Raw genomic sequence first — 20255 nt, forward strand, 5'->3', positions numbered from 1 at the left:
AAACACATGGTAAGCCTATAGTTGTTCCTTAACATGTTTATTGTGGAAGTGCCTATGGACCAACCAAAAGTGAGGGCCCCATTATGCTAGGCATTGTTCACATAGTAGTCTATGGTTCCCATCCCAAAGAGATTACAATCTAAATAGACATGACAAACACAAGATGGGGAAGAGGTATAACACGCACAGAACAATGTGATGGCAGCAAATGTCACTTTAGTTCCACATTGTTTTGGTTTTTGGATGGGTTTACTTAGGAGGGTATCAATTAATGGAAAGAAAAGGGAAGGGGATTGGGGGAGGGAGTGGAAAAGAGGGTCAGGTGTGGAGTGAAGTTAAGGTGAAGAGACTGTGGGCTTGTCTACACAAACACTTACTTTGTGGCAAGCTACGGTGTAAATCTACCCAGCACTAACCTGCCATGCACTTGGACCCTGCTGACAAACATTAACAGTTCACTAGTGCAGCGGTTCTCAAACTGTGGGACGAGTCTCCCAAGGGAGGCATGGGAATGTGTCAAGGAAGGCGTGAGCTGTGTGCTTTCCCCCCCCCCCCCTTTTTTTTTTTTTTTTTTTTTTTTAAAAAGAGCTCAGGTGGCTGGGGCTCATGCAGAAGGGCTGTGCACATCCAGGAGGTGGGGGAAAAAAGGAGACAACTGGAGCCCCACCGACCCGGAAGTGACAGCTGGAGCACCGCCATCTGGGTTCTCCTCCTCCTACCCCAATCCCTCACCAGAAGGCAGCCTGGGCTTGGGCTCTCCTTCCCCCACCCCCAATCCCTCACCTGGTGGTGGCAGGGCTCCAGCAGTTAGCCATAGGGTGGCAGCAGCAGCAGAGAAGTAAGGGTGGCAATGGGGCACTAAGTCTGCCGCAGCGTGGCCTTCAGAGCTGGGTGGCAGTAAATATACTCGGGAAGGCGGGATTAAATGATTACAGGCACAAAGAAGGGGGGCCAGATTAAATACATTTCATAACCACCACCCTAGTGCATTTAGATTAACTCCTGTTTTCAAAGTTGGATAGATCAAACACATTACGGAACTGTTGGGGCACATCAGCAGGATCCACATGGACACTTAGTATGCAGCAGGCTAGTGAGGGGTAGATTTACACCCTAGCTTGCCGCAAACTAAATGTTCATGTAAACAGGCCCAGTCAAGGAGAGGGAGCAGGAGGTTTGGATCCCTCACCAGGACCAGAGGAGAGAGAATGTCTAGTCAAACTGTGGAAAATTCTCTACATTTCCAAAAATACTTTCCTTTGCTGCTTCTGCCCCTACTGGCTGCAGTTTCTGGGCTTGTCTTCACGATAAGGTAATATGCTTTCAGGGGTGTGATTTCTGAAGTGCACTTACAGGCTGTACATAAATTGATCTGTGTAAATCTTGCTGGTGCACATTAAAGGGTTCCCTGGTGTGCTTTAACATAGCTCAGACCAATTAATGTGCAGCATATTAATGCACTTAGAAATCACACCCCCGTAGAGAGCATTGATTAGACCACTATGTAGGTAAGACCTCTGTCTGGTTCCTCTCTGGCTACCAACTGATCCTAGTACCCTGAGCATTGAGGGTATCTCTTCTGCAAAATTCTGGGTCTGAGTGGTGCTGGAAAGGGGGGGGGGGGGGGAGGAGTGCTTTTCCACTACAGCAGTTCCTATTTTAGCTGCTTCTTCCCCTACCAGATGGAGTATGTTCCTTAACTTGTGAACAAAAAGGAACGATGGACTCTGTGATGCAATGCAACCCCAGTGTCTCAGACTCATTTTTATAAGTAGCAAAATACTGTCTAATATATTGGTCTTCTCAAAAAACACATAACCTAATCAGGATCTGGATTTTAATTTTTAATACATCTTAGAATCATAGGAATGTAGGGCTGAAAGAGACCTTGAGAGGTCATAAAGTCCATCCCCCTGCACTAAGCAGAACCAAGTTTACCTAGACAATCCCTGACACGTGTTTTTCTAACCTGTTCTTAAAAGCTTCCAAGGACAGGGATTCCACAACCTCTCTTGGAATCCTGTTCCAGTGCTTAACTATCCTTATAGTTGGAAGATTTTCCTGTCACCTGCCTTGTTGCAGATTAAGCCCACCTTCAATGGACTTGGAGAACAGCTGATCACTTTATAACATCCCTTAACATATCTGAAGACTATATACAGGTACCCACTCAGTCTTCTTTTCTCAAGACTACACATGCTGAGGTTTGTTTGTTTTTAACTACATCTTTCTTAAAATGTGGCATCCAGAACTGGACACAGTACTTCAGCTGAAGCCCTCCAATGCCAACTAGAGTGGGACAATTACCTCCAGTGACTTACTAAGAGTAAGTGACTTACTTACCTAAGAGTGATATTAACCTTTTTTTTTTTTTTTTGCAAGTGCATCATATTGTTGGCAAATATGCAATTTGTGATCCACTAATTGTACTACTTCTCACTTGTCTTTATTGAATTTCATCTTGCTGATTTCAGACCAATTCTCCAGTTTCTCAAGGTCATTTTTAATTCTAATCCTGTCTTTCAAACAGCTAGCAACCCCTCCCACCTTGGTGTCATCCACAAATGTTATAAGCATGCTTTCCTACACTGTAAAAGCAGCAAAGAGTCTGTGGCACCTTATAGACTAACAGACGTATTGGAGCATGAGCTTTCGTGGGTGAATACCCACTTCGTCGGATGCATCCGACGAAGTGGGTATTCACCCACGAAAGCTCATGCTCCAATACGTCTGTTAGTCTATAAGGTGCCACAGGACTCTTTGCTGCTTTTACAGATCCAGACTAACACGGCTACCCCTCTGATACTTTCCTACACCATTATTCAAGTCATTAATGAAAATACTGACTTCTAACAGACCCAGGACAGACTCCCTCAGGACCCCACTAGATACATCTTCCCAGTTTGACAGCGAACCAGTGATAACTATTCTGAGTATGGTTTTTTCATCCAGTAGTGCACACACATTACAGTAATTTCATCTAGGCCACATTTCCCTGGTTTGCTTATGAGAATGTCACATGGGACTGTGTCAACAGCCTTAGTAAAACAAAGATATATCACATCTATAGATTGCCCCTTTCCATTAAGCTTGTACCCTGTGAAAGGAGGAAATTAGGTTGGTTTTGCATGATTTGCTTTTGACAAATCCATGTTAGCTATTCCTTAATACCCTACTATTCGCTAGGTGCTTACAAACTGACTGTTTAATCATTTGTTCCAATATTTTTCCTGGTATCAAAGTTGGGCTGACTGGTCCATAATTCCCTGAGTCCTCTTTGTTCCCCTTTTTAAAGGCAGGTGTCATGTTTGCCCTTTTTCAGTCCTCTGCAACTTCACTTGTCCTCCATGAGTTCTCAAAGATAATTGCTAATGTTTCCATGATTGCTTCAGCTAGCTCTTTAAGTACCCTATGGTGAATTTCATTAGGCCCTGCTGACTTGAATACCTCTAATTTATCTAAACATTCTTTAATCTGTTCTTTCCCTATTCTAGCTTGTGTTCCTTCTTTCCTTAGAATAGCAGGAATATTCCAGAAGACTGGAAGATTGCTAATGGGCCAATATTCAAAAAGGGAAAGGAGGATTTCCCAGGCTGGGTGGCCTTATATTAATTGTAGGCAAAGAGACTGGGTTTGGGATGAAAAAAAATGGCACAGGAAGAAGGGGTAACTGGGATAAGGGGAGCAAGTGGTGGAGGAGAGAGACTAGGACAAGGACAGGTTGGAGAGGATGGGACAGAATGGGTCAAACTTATGGGATACAGGCAGAAAGGTCTGTGACCACTATAACACACTCCCCTCCAGAACCAGAGATTGCTGTGCATCACCATTCTTCTACTCTCAGTAAATATTAGTGAAACCCATGGGCAATGTGTCTCATCCTACTCTAACGATGGTCCACACAAACATAACTTACTACTGCTATCAGTTACTTCATTAACTCAAATAGCAGTGTTCTGAGTGGTGAATCTCAAGGTTCCAGCCTTGCTGATAGCCCAGGTGGGTATAAATATGATGCCACATAATAGAATTTTGGTGGGAGGGGGTTCAGTTGGCTTTATTAGAAACCTAGGAAATTTAAGTTTTAAGGATTTGCTCACTCTGGAGGATTTGGGAATGCTTATTTCCCTTTTTCCTGTGGGGGAAAAAACACAGCAAGTACTGCCTAACATCTAAAAATCACAGGTGCTCCTGAGAGTCAAGGGAGTCAAATAGGGAGCCTGCCTGCCTGTTATAGAATCATAGAATATCAGGATTGGAAGGGACCTCAGGAGGTCATCTAGTCCAACCCCCTGCTCAAAGCAGGACCAATTCCCAACTAAATCATCCCAGCCAGGGCTTTGTCAAGCCTGACCTTAAAAACCTCTAAGGAAGGAGATTCCGCCACCTCCCTAGGTAACCCATTCCAGTGCTTCACCACCCTCCTAGTGAAAAAGTTTTTCCTAATATCCAACCTAAACCTCCCCCACTGCAACTTGAGACCACTACTCCTTGTTCTATCATCTGCCACCACTGAGAACAGTCTAGATCCATCCTCTTTGGAGCCCCCTTTGAGGTAGTTGAAAGCAGCTATCAAATCCCCCCTCACCCTTCTCTTCTGCAGACTAAACAATCCCGGTTCCCTCAGCCTCTCCTCATAAGTCATGTGCTCCAGGCTCCTAATCATTTTTGTTGCCCTCCTCTGGACTCTTTCCAATTTTTCCACATCCTTCTTGTAGTGTGGGTCCCAAAACTGGACACAGTACTCCAGATGAGGCCTCACCAATGTGCAATAGAGGGGAATGATCACGTCCTTTGATCTGCTGGCAATGCCCCTACTTATACAGCCCAATATGTCGTTAGCCTTCTTGGCAACAAGGGCACACTGTCAACTCATGTCCAGCTTCTCGTTGACTGTAACCCCTAGGTCCTTTTCTGCAGAACTGCTGCCTAGCCATTTGGTCGCTTGTCTGTAGCAGTGCATGGGATTCTTCCGTCCTAAGTGCAGGACTCTGCACTTGTCCTTGTCGAACCTCATCAGATTTCTTTTGGCCCAATCCTCTAATTTGTCTAGGTCCCTCTGTATCCTATCCCTACCCTCCAGCGTATCTACCACTCCTCCTAGTTTAGTGTCATCTGCAAACTTGCTGAGGGTGCAGTCCACGCCATCCTCCAGATCATTAATGAAGATATTGAACAAAACCGGCCTGAGGACCAACTCCTAATAAATAAACTCCTAATAAATTAGTAAACTCCTAATAAATGTTAGAAAATAAATTTTCTAAATGTTATGAACATAATACAGATGTGATATCAGGGGTAGAATAATGTTCACCCAAAAGCATCATCTTTGACATTTTCCTTTACTACAACTAAAATCACGAATACTGTCTATTCCAGTTGTCTCAACTGATGATTGTGACCTAATAGTTGTAAATAGAATAAACTGCCTAAAGAGATTTGTATTTGTCTTCCATTGTATTAAAGCTGACTGAAAATTTTCTAAACTTCTTTTTTTGGGGGGAGGGGGGTCAAAAAAGGGGACAAGTTTCTTTCACAAAACTGTTTTGACCAATTCTAGGTATTTTGTGTTCAGTTTCATTCAATTATTGACAGAATTTTATAACTGATTTAATTTTAGTTGTTTAATTTGTGATTCATTGGGGAAGGAGGGAGAATCACAAAAACTCAAATGCTATTCCCACTGTTCAGCTAAGAACTAGTGTAATATCCAGTATGTCTTTTGTGAGGGAGCTACCTCCCTAAGTAGCAAAAGTGTCAAGACGCCATCAACATCTCTGGCTAATGATGACCAGATACTTCAGAATATGCATCACTAATTCAGAAAACAGTTCAACTGGTCTTTTAAACCAATATGCTAAATAGATATTACAGAGCTGTAGAAATTTTGATTAAAAAGGTTTAAACATTTTGATTTTACATCTGTGTTATGCTCAAGACTACATAACTTTAAACATCAAAGCTACAAATTAGTTTCAAAGAACTCTTTTGATGTTATATCCACAGTATATCAGCAGAGCTCAAAGCAATTTTTCCACTAAAAAAAGTTTAGTAAAGTCAATTTAAATCACTTGCAAAAACATTCTTCAAAAATTGAAAAGTGCAAAATGTGCATTAATGAGCTGTTCACGCTACTAGAGCTAAGATTATGTCAGCAATTCTATTATACCTATCTTTTCTCAGGTGTTTCAGTGTCACAGGTTTGGTACCCAGCGCACCTGGTAAGGAGGGGCCCCCAAACATGGCCACAAGCCTCTTCTACACCCTCTCTAGCCTTAGGTGTAACTTAGGGTACAGCTGTTACTCTCCAGTGTACCCCCACCTGGGGATTCCCCCACACCAACACCATCTTTCGACAGCCTGGCAAGTCAGCTTTGCAGATGTTCTACGCTGATGGACTGGCACAAAGTAGCTCTAGCAGGGAAAGGGATTTGGCCTAATGTGTAAAACTTCAAAAGAAAAATCCATTACCTATTTCTAAATTACAATTAACATCCCTTCCCCTCCTCTTTCTACCTCTACACACATTAGGGTCCAAATTTTCAAGTGCCCTCTAATTTTGTTCACACCTCAATCCCCAATTCCTGGGTACCCAACTTCAGACAATAAGTACTTAATCACTTACATTTCCAAGTTAAGTCAATGGAAGCTGCCTCTGAACCTTAGATCCAAATTGTCTCAAGTTTGGCAACAAAATCAGTGAACAATTTTGACAACTTCTTCCTTGATGTCTATGCACTGAGAATGTCTTGCTGCCTCCCGTGCGCGCCTCCCACAGCAAAAACCCCGCCTATTTTTGAAACTTGGTTATAGCTACAAAAGTAGTATGCAAAATAGGTAATACATATGACAGTATGACTAGGCAGGAAATTCTAGAATACACATTTTCTTCCTTAAGACCTCAGTGTAAAATCATTAAGAAGGAAGATATATATAACCATATTATTAAATATTTTAAAACAGGTTTCAATAGGAATTGGTAAATAGTAATCAATATTCTGATTCATTAACCCAATATACAAGGCTATTTATCTGCAAGATTTTCCTTATTTTATAGGAAGCAATGTGTGATTTGTTCCATGGGTAGTTATTGTTTCAACAATATGGATAGCAGATTTATCATCTGCATGTGTAAAATGAATGTATTTTAATAACAGTGTTGAACTTTCCATTCTTATCGTGTGTGTGTAGCACTGCTATTAATCCCTCAAAACATTGGTGCATGATTAGATATAATTATGAATGCTATGTTTGTAGAGATTACATTGTTTAAACAGTCTAAGATGAAAAGAAATATCCATTCCAGAATTAGTTTGAGAAGGGCTGGAATGGAACTCGATCTTTATATGTTGGGGGATCCCTAAATATATTACTCCAATTAAAACATTTTAAGGTATCTTTCAATTCTTTAGAGTTAGCTGAGGAAGAGATGGTCTGTCTACCCATTTAGTTAATAACACTGCTCTACAGCCAAAATGCTTCTGAAATAAATGTAGTCAAACTTTACTAATTCTGGGTCACTGAGAATGAAAATGATGCTTAAAATTGTTGATTGGCTCTAGTTTTCAAGATATGCTATTGGGTCAGTATATACGACCCTTGACTTGGGAATGGCGGAGGATAAGTGAGTTATAAAGGGAAGGGATCTCAATTTAAACCAGAAATGACTAAATACATCTTTGACTGGATCTATGAATAAATCTATGACTGGGTTTGGACAGTACTTGCTTTTTAGGCAAAACAATGAATGATGCAATCTGAAGCTGGTATTGCGTCATACATGATATGAATTGCATCATGTTATTCCTAGAAGTCATGGATGATGCAATCATAACGAAGCTTACATCACTCTGCTGAACAAATTGCCATATATCAGCTCTAGAAATCATACGGTGTCGTGCTCTCTTATTTGTCAGTGTTTGATTTTGCAAAAGGACACATTTCTGTTTAGCCAAAGTGAGCAGAGATGCCTCGTACTTGTGTGAACAGTGCAGATAACTTCTGCTATGTTTGTGGTGAAGTGACTTTTGCATCACAAAAGCGCAGTATAACCACTATGGTTAAGAAAGCCTATCACCTTTATTTTGGCTGCAAAATTGGAGATCAGGACAAGAGGTGGGCCCCACACATATGCTGCAACACTTGTGCAACAAATCTTCGCCAGTGCTTGAACAGGAAAAGGAAATCTATGCCTTTTGCAGTGCCAATGATTTGGAGAGAGCCAACAGATCATACCAGCAATTGTTACTTCTGCATGGTGCCTCCAGTTGGGAAAGGTGTGTCAAAGACGAAAAAGTGGACTGTGCATTATCCAAACATTCCATCAGCTATACGCCCAGTACCCCACAGAGAAGGACTGCCAGTTCCTGATGCACCAGGATCATTCTCACTTGAGTCAGACGAGGAAGAGAAAGAGGATGAAACTTCTGGTCCAGAACCATCAATGTCACAGGACCCACATTTTCTCCCATCCTCCTCCTCTGAACCACACCTCATAACACAAGGTGAACTGAATGACCTTGTCAGGGATTTGGAACTACCCAAGAGTAAGGAAGAGCTGTTGGGCTCCAGACTACAGCAGTAGAATCTCCTGGCAGGTGATGTTAGGGTTTCCATGTTCCATGACCGTCAAAAGGATCTTGTCCCATTCTTCTTCATGGAAGGTGATCTTGTAGCCTGCAACAACATCGATGGTGTGATGGCAGCCCTCAACATCGTTCACGATCCAGATGAGTGGAGACTGTTCATTGATTCATCGAAGACGAGTCTTAAGGCTGTTTTACTGCATAATGGCAATGTTTTGCCATCAATTCCAGTTGGTCATGCAGTCCATAGGAAGGAAACCTATGACAACATGAACCAGCTTTTGAGGTGCATAAACTATTACCAACATCAGTGGCAGCTTTGTGGCAATTTGAAGGTTGTTGCTCTCTTGCTTGGTCTGCAGACTAGATATACAAAGTACTGCTGTTTTCTCTGCGAATGGGATAGTCGTGCAAGAGATTCCCACTACATCAAGAAAGATTGGCCACTCCGACAGTCATTGGAGCCTGGGAGGAAAAGTGTTCAGCATCCACCACTTGTTGAATCAAGGAAGATTTTGTTACCACCCTTACACATCAAGCTGGATCTGATGAAGAACTTTGTCAAGGCCATTGACAAAACACAAGCAGCTTTCAAGTACCTCCGTGGAAAATTTCCAAGGTTAAGTGAAGCTAAGATAAAGGAAGGTGTCTTTGTTGGTCCTCAGATTCGTGAACTTCTTCGAGATGATGCATTTGACCATGCATTGCGTGGCAAGGAAAAGACGGCATGGAAAGCCTTCCAGTTAGTGGCAATAAATTTTCTCGGAAACAACGAGGCAGACAACTACAGGTTGTTGGTGGAAAACCTCCTCAAGGCATACAAAAGCCTTGGTTGCAACATGTCACTAAAGGTACATTTTTTGCACTCTCATCTAGATTTTTTTCCACCGAACTGCGGAGCAGTGAGCAACGACAACGGCGAGCCATTTCACCAGGACATTGCAACAATGGAGAAACGCTATCAGGGCAAATGGAGCCCATCAATGCTTGCAGACTATTGCTGGACAGTGACAAGAGATGCTCCATTTAATGAATACAAGAGACAAGCCAAGAAGAGCCGAGTAGACACTGAATAGGACTAAACTATGTACAGAATAGTTTTTTGCCTTTTGTTTCATAATACATTTTATTTATATAACCCTTTTGCTGATTTTTAAAGTGTTACATAAACAGGACAGGTGAAATATTATCATGTAAAGCAACCATAAACACATGAAAAGACCTAGGTTTACAATTTATGATTAAAACTCTACTATCTACACAATATACATAGACATAAAATGTAAAAACTTAAATATCTTAGAAACAGTAGCCAATCAGTTGTTTTAATTGTCATATTTGAATTCAGCACATCAAAATACATAATAAATAGCACATTTTATCTCTGAAGCAGACGACTTCTCAAAAATTGTAGACCAGTGTAATTAAACTCACCAGCAGCCATCATATTGCTATGCTTCATAGTGCTTTTGATACCCATTAAGGGCATAAATGTTACCTATTGTTAAGTAATACCCCCTAGCTTTTCTTTTATCACAAGCCATCTAACCAATATGTTTCATCATGTATGCAGTCTAAAAATGTATCCCATATATTCATTTTAGTCTACCATCTTTAGTCATGTTGAGCAGCATCTTGCTCAATGAGACAACATGACATGAAGGGCCAGATTCTGCCACCTTTAAATTACTATATGAGTAATGGCCAGCAGCTAGGACAGGGGGGAGTTTGCAAGAGGGAGTTCTTACCATTCCCCAGGACAGCAGCAAGCACAGAGACAGGAACGGCAGTAGCATCGGAGGATGGAGAGAGGACTCGATTCGCTTACAATAATCAGGAGATCTCCAGGCACAAATTCGTTGTTCATGGGAGGGGAGTTTAAAAACGGGGGTACGCTCAAAAACAAACGAGAGCGGGGAGAGGGCCCCCCAAAGACCCCTAGCTGATCAGACCAGGTGGCAAAGCAAGGACCTTCTCCGAGGTCTGATCAGAAAATGTCCGGCTTTAAAGGCAAACTCAGGCAGTTTCCCACCAGTACTTTTGATTGGCTCCTCTTGATACAGGGGAGGAGAGAAGGCAGGGAAAGGCTGCAGGTAAGCATAGGCATACCTGGGCATGTTCTGAGCCACAGGTATGACTCATATGCTTAATTAGTTGGCCACTTCAGGTCTTGCATTTCTGGGCAGCGCCCCCCACACCGAGCCGGGGTCTGAACAAAGGAACCAAACAAAGAAGCAAGAAGCCCCCTCCCTAGGCAGAGCAATGGCTCCAGTTAGTCTGTACAAGCCATTCCTGTGAATAGGGCTGTGACTTTAGTTAGCATAATGGCTGGGAGGGGCGGCCACACAGGACAAACAGAAAGGAGAGGGGGGGAAAGGAATGCAGCAGGGAGACAGCTGTAACAGACAGGGGGAAAAAAGCAAACATAATTCTGGGATGTATTAGCAATACACACAAGTAATTCCTCCACTCTACTCAGCAGTGGAGTATTGTGTCCAGTTTGGGCACTACACTTCAGGAAAGATATGGACAAATTGGAGAAAGTTCAGAGGAGAGTAAATGATTAAAGATCTAGCAAATATGACCTAGGAGGAAAGATTGAAAAAAATGGGTTTGTTTAGTCTGGAGAAGAGAAGACTGAGGGGGGACATAACAGTCTTCAAGTACATAAACGTTTGTTATAAAGAAAAGGGTGATAAATTGTTCTCCTTAACCAATGGGGACAGGGCAAGAAGTAATGGAATTAAATTGCAGCAAGGGAGATATAGGTTAGACATTGGGAAAAACATCCTAAATGTAAGGGTAATTAAGCACTGGAACAAATTGCCTATGGAGGTTGTGGAATCTCCATCAGTGGAATGATCCATCTAAAAGAACAGGTTAGATAAACACCAGTCAGGATCGCCTAGATGATATTTAGTCCCACCTCAGAGCAGGGGACTGGGCTAGATAACCTACTGACGTTCTTTCCAGTCCTACTGTTGTATGATTACAAGGACCTCCAATTGGTCCCTTTTTGACCTCCCAACTGCACTGGAACCTGCCACCGAGGAGCAGTAATCAGCTTACACATCTACCTGAATCCTGCCAGGCAGCTAGAAAGGCATCCACCTGCTGCCTGAGGTCTTTTTTTGTTTGTTTGTTTTTAATCACCCCATGTTGGATAGCTGTACTCCATCCTGTCAAAACAGTCTCTCTGCTGTTTAAACTTGCAGCCTGTCTGCTCTCTGTGTCTCCCTGAGTTTAAATCTCCCTCCGCAGCGCCTCTGCCTTTGGTCTCTGCTCCACCACGTGCTCCTCTTCCCCCATCCCCCAACCTCATTCCTCTAACACTGCCTTTCTCTCTCTCTCTCTTTTAATCCCTTCCCCCACATGCTCACCACGCTCCTACTGCTGCCAAACCTCAATTGTATTACTAAAGTCTAGCATAAACCCCCATTGGTTACCCTTTTCCTTTCTAACACACCTCACATTTTACATTTACACCACTGTGACATATTTTTACCTAGAGTTGTTGGTTATTTAACACATTTTACCCATAACTGTTAGTTGGTTATATGCTGCTGTGACACACCCTTTACATAGAAACTGTTAGCTACCTGTTACATTTATACTTCAGTGTTAATTGGTTACCAACTGTATTGTACCCCACTACTGAAACCCCCTATCCTATTTACTAAAAGAAACCCCTCCCCAATTGTCTACCTTAAAAAACCCCATACCCCTCACTATTGAATTTTCCCTGTTTTTGCATTTTCTTAATAAAGTTTATTTTGCACCCCACCAGTGCAGTAGTTGTCCCCCAAGATCCCCTACCTGCTGGCAGGGTCACCCCCAAACAGTATTATACTGTTGACCCATATTTTGTTTGTAATCCACTATAACTCCCAGATCCTTTTCTGCAGTACTCCTTCCTAGGCAGTCATTTCTCATTTTGTATTTGTGCAACTGATTATTCCTTCCTAAGTGTAGTTCTTAGGATTTGTCAGACCATTTCTCTGTTTTGTCAAGATCATTTTAAATTTTAATCCTGTAAACACTTGCAACCCCTCCGAGCTTGGTATCATCTGCAAACTTTGTAAGTGTATTCTCTATCTCATAATCCATGAGAATATCAAACAGAACTGGACCCAAGACAGATCTCGGAAAGACCCCATTTGATGTGCCCTTCCAGCTCAATTGTGAGCCACAAGTTTAACAACAAAAGAAGATAGGATTTTAAGTGAATTCAAGTATCAGAATTAAAGTCAGAAATGATTACATGAGAAAAAAAGATAAAATGCTTTCTGGTAGCTAAAACTTAAGATAGACTTTGTTCAAGGTAAAATCCTTACCACATGTACCCAGCAACATGTCTAACCAAATTCTCAGATCAGAATGTCCCCCTGAAGTCAAAGGGCTGGTTCCTTTGTCTTCTTATGTCAAAGAGAGAGCATGAATTTGGGGTTTTCTGCCCTTTTCTTTTATAGTCCAGTTAACTTTGAAGTGGATTCTCCCAAGAATTACAGCTCAAAGCAAAGTTTTATTCCCACAGTAAGGAAGGTGAAATGGAGTCTGGTTGAGAAGGAGGCTCCATGTTTGTTCTTCTCACTTGTGTTTGATGAATTGCAAATTTGCTTTGTCTCCTGCCATCTCCTCTCCCCGCTGACATGAGAACCCTGTTTATTGCTTATATGTAAATTGAGGTAAACACAGATTTCTTCATTCAGGACACTTCTGCCTGGGCAGGGCTGTGTGGTTTTGAACATGTGATAAGATCGTCATACAAGGGGATTTAATAACTTTACATATAAATGTTGCTACATACATTTCACCATGATATTATTGACCAGTGAGTTCTTAATTTTCAAATTATACCTTACAAGGCATATTTTGTATAAGGATTAGTACAATAGCGTCTAGGGTGTGAATACAGGGATGTTTTCAGTCACAGTTCGTCTAGACTATATTTCTCCAATATGCTGTTTGGGCATGGGCCCAGAGCATGACATCGCATAGTGAGGAGGCATGCATCCATCTGTCACACAGCACATGGCTCCTGTCATCTCATCTCTCTTACTTCCTGCGTGAAGGAAAGTAGGGCTGGTACTCTGGGTCCCAGGTCTGGAGGTGTAGAGGAGGCACTGCCCTCATATCATCCACAAGTTTGTAGAACCCTGTGTCTTTAGTGCCCTGCACTGGAATGGCCCTGCTGGTAATCTGAGAGAGACAGACAGAGACAGAGTGTGTGTGTGTTTGTGCATGTGTTGTGGGGAGGAGAAAAGTCCCTGATAGTTAATAAAGTTGCAGGTTCCATATTGGCTTCTTGTCTCATTGTTTTCAAGTCCACATCAGTCTCTCTTTCTTAAAAAGCCAGTCTTTTTTATGTTTGTTTTAAATAAAACAGAGTTTTGGCATAAGAGATATATGATTGTCTTGAGACAACTATTCTATAATTTTTAGGGTGAAATCCTGACCAAAAGGAAGTCAATGGCAGTAACCTGCTTTAATGTGTCTAAAGCAAAATATAAATGGAAACAATAGGCATTTCTTCCTTTGTAGCTCCTCATGCAGCAATTAATTCTTTAATTTTATAAAAAGCAGATTGCAAACTCACAAATTTTTGCTTCCATTTTAAGAATATTAGGCAGCTATTGTTCAAAACAGATGCAGCTTGTTTGTCCTTCACCTCTGGAGGGCTCATTATTCTTAAATGTTTTGATCTTTTTTTGGTTCTACCGCTTACCTTCCAATCTTTTAAAAACAGTTCTGTTTACACAGTTTTGTTTTCTCTGTTGATTATCCTTCTCTTCTGGAATGTGTCTATCATAGTGAGGTTTCCTTCTATCTCAATATTTTGATATTCATTTCTCTTCCCTTCCCCACAATTTTGCAAATTCTGTTATAAAGATTTGCAGTACTCTCCATTGTTTCCTTCTTCTTGCCATTATGAAAGCAAGTGGCAATTCATGAGGGCTCCATTTCTGATGCTACAATTTCTGCTGAACTATGGTGGTTGGTGGTGTGTTCTTCTGTTTGTTTTTGGTTTAAGATTTTTCCTTTCTGTTTGTTTGTTTTTTGGGCGGGGGGGGGAGGAGGGAGGGTTATTTAATTGCATATTTACTGGACACAAAATGAGCTGAAGTCCAACAGTGATTCAAGTTCAGTTTTGATTGTCTTAAAATTCCAGTGATATCAATTTGAAACAAAATATCTTTGTGCTATGAAAAAATGATGCTGCAAGTCTCATAGGAACAAAAGAGTATGTAGATGCTGATCTTCTACAGTAGAAATAGAGAAATCAACACTAGAATATCTGGTCCTTTTCATAAGACATCTGGGATAACAAACAATACCTCCCGCAAAAGAAAAAAAAACACTGTACGCAAAATTGCACAGAACTCATCAAAAATCCACTGATTTGGAAGGTTAAAGCTGTATTAAGACAAGGGATCTTAGCACAAAGTAGAGTTTTCCAACATTTTGTAGTAGCAGTAGCAATGGTAATAATTATATTGCATTTACACAGGGATATCAGTATTACCATATTAGATCTAACCAGTGGTCCATTTTGTCCAGTATCCTGTCCCTCAGTGAGCAGAAACAGATATTTCAGAAGAACATGCAAGCAACATTCAGTTGGCTCTTATGGAATAACCTGCCTATAAGGAAGTTTCTTTTTAGCCCCTGCTAGTTAATGGTTGACTTCAGCCACGAAGCGTGAGAGTTTATAAGTCCTTCTAAAACAGTTGTCCTATACAGTGTACTTGTGGATGCGCTAATTGTTCAAAGAAATGTCTAATCCTTTTTTGACCCCACAGATCAATGTGTTGAGCACAACAATATTTCCTTTTATCTATTTTAATTGTTTTGCCAGATAATTTCATTGTAGGTACCCTTGTTCTTGTATTATAAAAAGGATAAATAGGAACTCCATTTTATCGTCTTTATATCATTCATTACTTTATCATGTCCTTCTTATTCACTTCCTCTCTAAATTGAACAGTCCTAAATTTCGAATCTCTCTTCATATGGAATCCTATCCCATGGCTCTAATCATATTCATTGTCCATCTCTGAACCTCTTCTGTTTGTAATGGATCACGAGAATCCGGTATTTTTCTATGCTCTCCATTCCCTCCTTCCCCCCTCTGCTACACACCCCTCTGATATTTAGAAAATACCAGAGTATCACATATTTTGTTTCTACTACTCCTTTAGATAATGCTTTTCCAGCAGCACTATAAATCTTCTTAGTTTCAATCTACTTTGCATTCATGCTTTGCCACAAACAGTATCATATCAGCATATTTCGCTTCGTATTGAAAAATCCCAGTAAAATGTAAGTTTCCATTCATAGTTCTGGCTAAACTAAGACACTAATAATTCATTAATGAAGCATTAATTCTAAAAACGTTATTCACATATAATATTTATTTAATTATGAAAAACACTCTGATTTTCCCCTTACACTGGTAGCCAAAAGTAGTACAAATAAAATTTATATGATATAATTTTTGACATCCCTTCCCAGTCATTTAATATGATACGATTAGGGAAGTCACATTGCTAGACAAAAATGAAATATACATCTGCTTCCTTTGTACTGTAGTATTTATTACAACTAAAAGAATTACATGCTGCCAAAGTACCATGATGTAATATTTTAAAATACTTGATTTCTTACCTCTGAATTCTATTTATTCTTGAATTATTTCTGAAAGTCAATGTGAAGATTCTTACTCTTACCTGACGTAAGGTGCGTGCCACTAAACTCTCTAGCACTGGTCCTCTGTCTTCATGCAACAGATGCACTTCATCAAGAATCAGGAGCTTTACAAGTTGAGAGAGTGCTACATCCCCAACACTCTTTCTTGTCACTACATCCCATTTCTCTGGAGTGGTAACGAGCATCTGTCAAACAGGAAAAAGAATCCTAAGCATCCACAAAGGAAAATCTGTGCCAACTACATCCAAAACCAACAATTCTAGCGATCTAACACTACGGGTGAAATTTTCAAAAGCATTTAAGTGACTTAGGAGACTAAGAGTATGCATACACTGCAATTAAAACCCCGGGGCTGGCCTGTGCCAGCTGACTCAGGTTTGCAGGGCTTGGGCTAACAGGCTGTTTAATTGAGGTGCAGATGTTCAGGCTCGGGCTGAAGCCTGAGCTCTAAGACCCTCCCCTTTCACAGGGTCCCAGAGCCCAGGCTCCAGTCCCAGCCTGAATATCTATACTGCAATTAACCAGCCCTTTAGCCTGAGACGTGCAAGCCCAAGTCAGCGGGCACGGGCGTCTAACTGCACTGTAGACATACACGAAGTCTCAGGCCTTGTCTACACTAGGAGGTTATGTCGAATTTAGCAGCGTTAATTCGAATTAACCCTGCACCCGTCCACACAACGAAGCTATCTAGTTTGACATAGAGGTCTCTTTAAATCGATTTCTGTACTCCTCCCCGACGAGGGGAGTAGCGCTAAATTCGACATGGCCATGTCGAATTAGGGTTAGTGTGGACGGAATTCGACGCTAATAGCTCCGGGAGCTATCCCACAGTGCACCACTCTGTTGACGCTCTGGACAGCAGTCTGAGCTCGGATGCTCTGACCAGCCACACAGGAAAAGCCCCGGGAAAATTTGAATTCCCTTTCCTGTCTGGCCAGTTTGAATCTCATTTCCTGTTTGGACATCGTGGCGAGCTCAGCAGCACTGGCAACGATGCAGAGCTCTCCAGCAGAGATGACCATGCAATCGCAGAACAGAAAGAGGGCCCCAGCATGGACTGATCGGGAAGTCTTGGATCTGATCGCTGTGTGGGGCGATGAGTCCGTGCTTTCGGAGCTGCGATCGAAAAGACGGAATGCGAAGATCTACGAGAAGATCTCAAAAGCCATGACGGAGAGAGGATACAGCCGGGATGCAATGCAGTGCTGCGTGAAAATCAAGGAGCTGAGACAAGCGTACCAGAAGACCAAAGAGTCAAACGGACGCTCCGGATCCCAGCCCCAGACATGCCGTTTCTATGAGGCACTGCATTCCATTCTAGGTGCGGCCGCCACCAGTACCCCACCACTGTCCGTGGACTCTGACGATGGGGTACTGTCGACGGCCACTTCCTCGGAGCTGTTCGTGGACGGGGAAGATGAGGAAGGAGATGAGGAGGACGAGGCAGTCGACAGCGCTTTCAACGCTGATTTCCCCGACAGTCAGGATCTCTTCATCACCCTCACAGAGATCCCCTACCAACCCTCCCAAGGTGGTAACCCGGACCATGAATCAGGGAAAACATCAGTAGGTAAGTGTTGTAAACATTTATTTTGAATAGAATAGGCATGGTATGTTAGCAATGGGTTTTTAATGATTAGTTTGCCCTAGGCGCTTAACTTTTTAGTCCTTGCCAGTGCAGCTACTGGAAAAGTCTGTTAACATGTCTGGGGACAGAGTAGAAATCCTCCAGGGACATCTCCACGAAGCTGTCCTGGAGGTAATGTGAAAGCCTTTGCATCAGGTTCCTGGGGAGAGCGGCCTTATTGCCTCCTCCATGGTAGGAAACTTTTCCGCGCCAGGCTAGCAGCAGGTACTCCGGGATCATTGCCTGGCAAAGCATGACGGCATATGGCCCTGGTGTTTGCTGGCATTCACGCAGCATGCGGTCTTTCTCTGCCTCCGTAATCCTCATCAGAGTGATATCACTCATGGTGACCTGCTTTGAATTAGGGGAATTTTAGTATGGGGACTGATTGCCTGTTCCTTTAAATAACTGTAACCGGCGGTTTACAGCCACGTGGTGGGGGCGGGGAGGCAAACCATTCCTGCTGAGCAGTTCGCCGGCAGCATGCAGGGATCTTTCCCGGGGACAGCCGCGACGGGGGTGGGACAGGGGCAGAGTTCATGCCGGCCAGATCGCCGGCAGCAGGAACTGGCCAACGCTAGGAGCATTGCTTGGAACATGAAAGGAGAGCACTGCTGTAAATTAAGCTTTAAGCAGCCAAAAGTCTATGGCTTACCATGGCCGCCTGCTAGCAGAATTCCGGTGTCCGGCCCTGCTTGTGTGATCTGTACAGCAAGATCCCAGGCACTCAAGGTGAAGACAGAAAATTCGACCTTGTACTGAGTGCACATGTGACAGGTACTGTGCTTGGTCTTGTTCACAGAGAAAGACTATATTCATTGTTTGCAAAAATGTATCTTTTTGAGGAATTCACTCCCTTTTTCCCATCCCACAGCTGCGAGTGTCTCCCGAGCTACCCCGGCATCCCCCTCCCAGAGGGTGGCGCAGATCAGGCGGCGAAAGAAGAGGACACGGGACGAGATGTTCTCAGAACTTATGGTCTGTTCCCGAGCCGAGGCGGCACAGCAGACCCAGTGAAGGGAGAACATGTCGCAATACCAGCGATCACACAGTGAAAGGGAGGACAGGTGGCGGCAGGAAGACCAGCAGGCGACTCAAACGCTGCTTGGACTAATGAGCGAGCAAACGGACATGCTCCGGCGCCTTATAGATGTTCTGCAGGACCGGAGGCAGGAGGACAGAGCCCCGCTGCATTCTATCTCTAACCGCCCTCCCCTGCCACAAAGTCCCATCCCCCCCTCACCCAAAGTCCCAAGAAGGAGGGGCGGCAGGGGCCGTGAAAACAGTCACTCCACCCCTGCAGACTGCTCAAATTGCAGAAGGCTCTCATTCCCAAAGATTTGATACGTCCTTTCCTTCCCTCCAAATGCACCTCACCCAACCCCCCGTCCCAGTTTCATCCCCAACTGTGTAGTTCTTAATAAAAAATACGTTTCTGTTAATTACTGTTTCCATCATGTTCTTTTAGAGGACAGTGTGTTTGAAGGGGGGAAAGGGGGTTGGTAATTGGAGAGCACAGTCACCTTTACCAGGGTACAGACACTGGGGCAGGTTCAGCAGAAGGTCACACACACATTGCAGTCACTAGGCACACTGGTCAGTCTGGGAGGTGGTTTTCATGTTCTGTGCGGGGGGCTATGTGAGTTTGTGGCGGGGGAGGGCGGTTACAGATCTTATGCAGCGGTCCTCAGCCTGGATGACAGAGCCACGCAGCAGGGGATCTGTAACCGCCCTCCCCTGCCACAAAGTCACATAGCCCCCACATACAGAGTCCCGAAAAGGAGGGGTGGCAGGCTCCGTTGAAACAACCAGTCCACCACTGCGGACCGCTCTAGGAGCAGGAGCCTGTCATTCCTCGAGTTTAGAAGCATCCTTTCCATCACTACACCCGCTCCCCACCACAGTCTGCGTCCCAGTTTCAACCCTTTACCGCGAAATCCTTAATAAAGAAAACGGTGTTAATGAACAAAGTTTCATTTATTTTATTTTTAAAGGTGTGTTGGAAGGGGGGGAAGGGGGTTGGTAACTGGAGAGGATAGTCAACATTAACTGGGTAAAGAAACGGGGGCAGGTTCAGCTTCTGTTTAAACAAACATAATAGTCACAGGTTACCCTGCTCACTCTGGAACCTAGCTTTCAAAGCTTCCCGGATGCACAGCGCGTCCCGCTGGGCTCTTCTAATCGCCCGGGTGTCTGGTTGGGCGTAATCAGCAGCCAGACGATTTGCCTCAACCTCCCATCCCGCCATAAACGTCTCCCCCTTGCTCTCACAGAGATTCTGTAGCACACACAGCAAGCTGCAATAGCAATGGGGATATTGGTTTTGCTGAGATCAG

The 20255-nt window shown here is 43.1% G+C and overlaps 1 protein-coding gene across 1 annotated transcript in view; it reads right to left on the reverse strand.

Moving 5' to 3' along the window:
• ASCC3 (activating signal cointegrator 1 complex subunit 3) overlaps window positions 1-20255 on the reverse strand; it is a 525526-nt gene that overhangs the window by 310729 nt on the left and 194542 nt on the right. Inside the window, exon 11 of the mRNA XM_065400559.1 lies at window positions 16313-16477. Within this exon, the coding sequence (XP_065256631.1) occupies window positions 16313-16477 (165 nt within the window). The remainder of the gene's footprint in view (window positions 1-16312; window positions 16478-20255) is intronic.

This window comes from Emys orbicularis, chromosome 3, assembly GCF_028017835.1.
Source record: "Emys orbicularis isolate rEmyOrb1 chromosome 3, rEmyOrb1.hap1, whole genome shotgun sequence".
NCBI classification, from domain to species: domain Eukaryota; kingdom Metazoa; phylum Chordata; order Testudines; family Emydidae; genus Emys; species Emys orbicularis.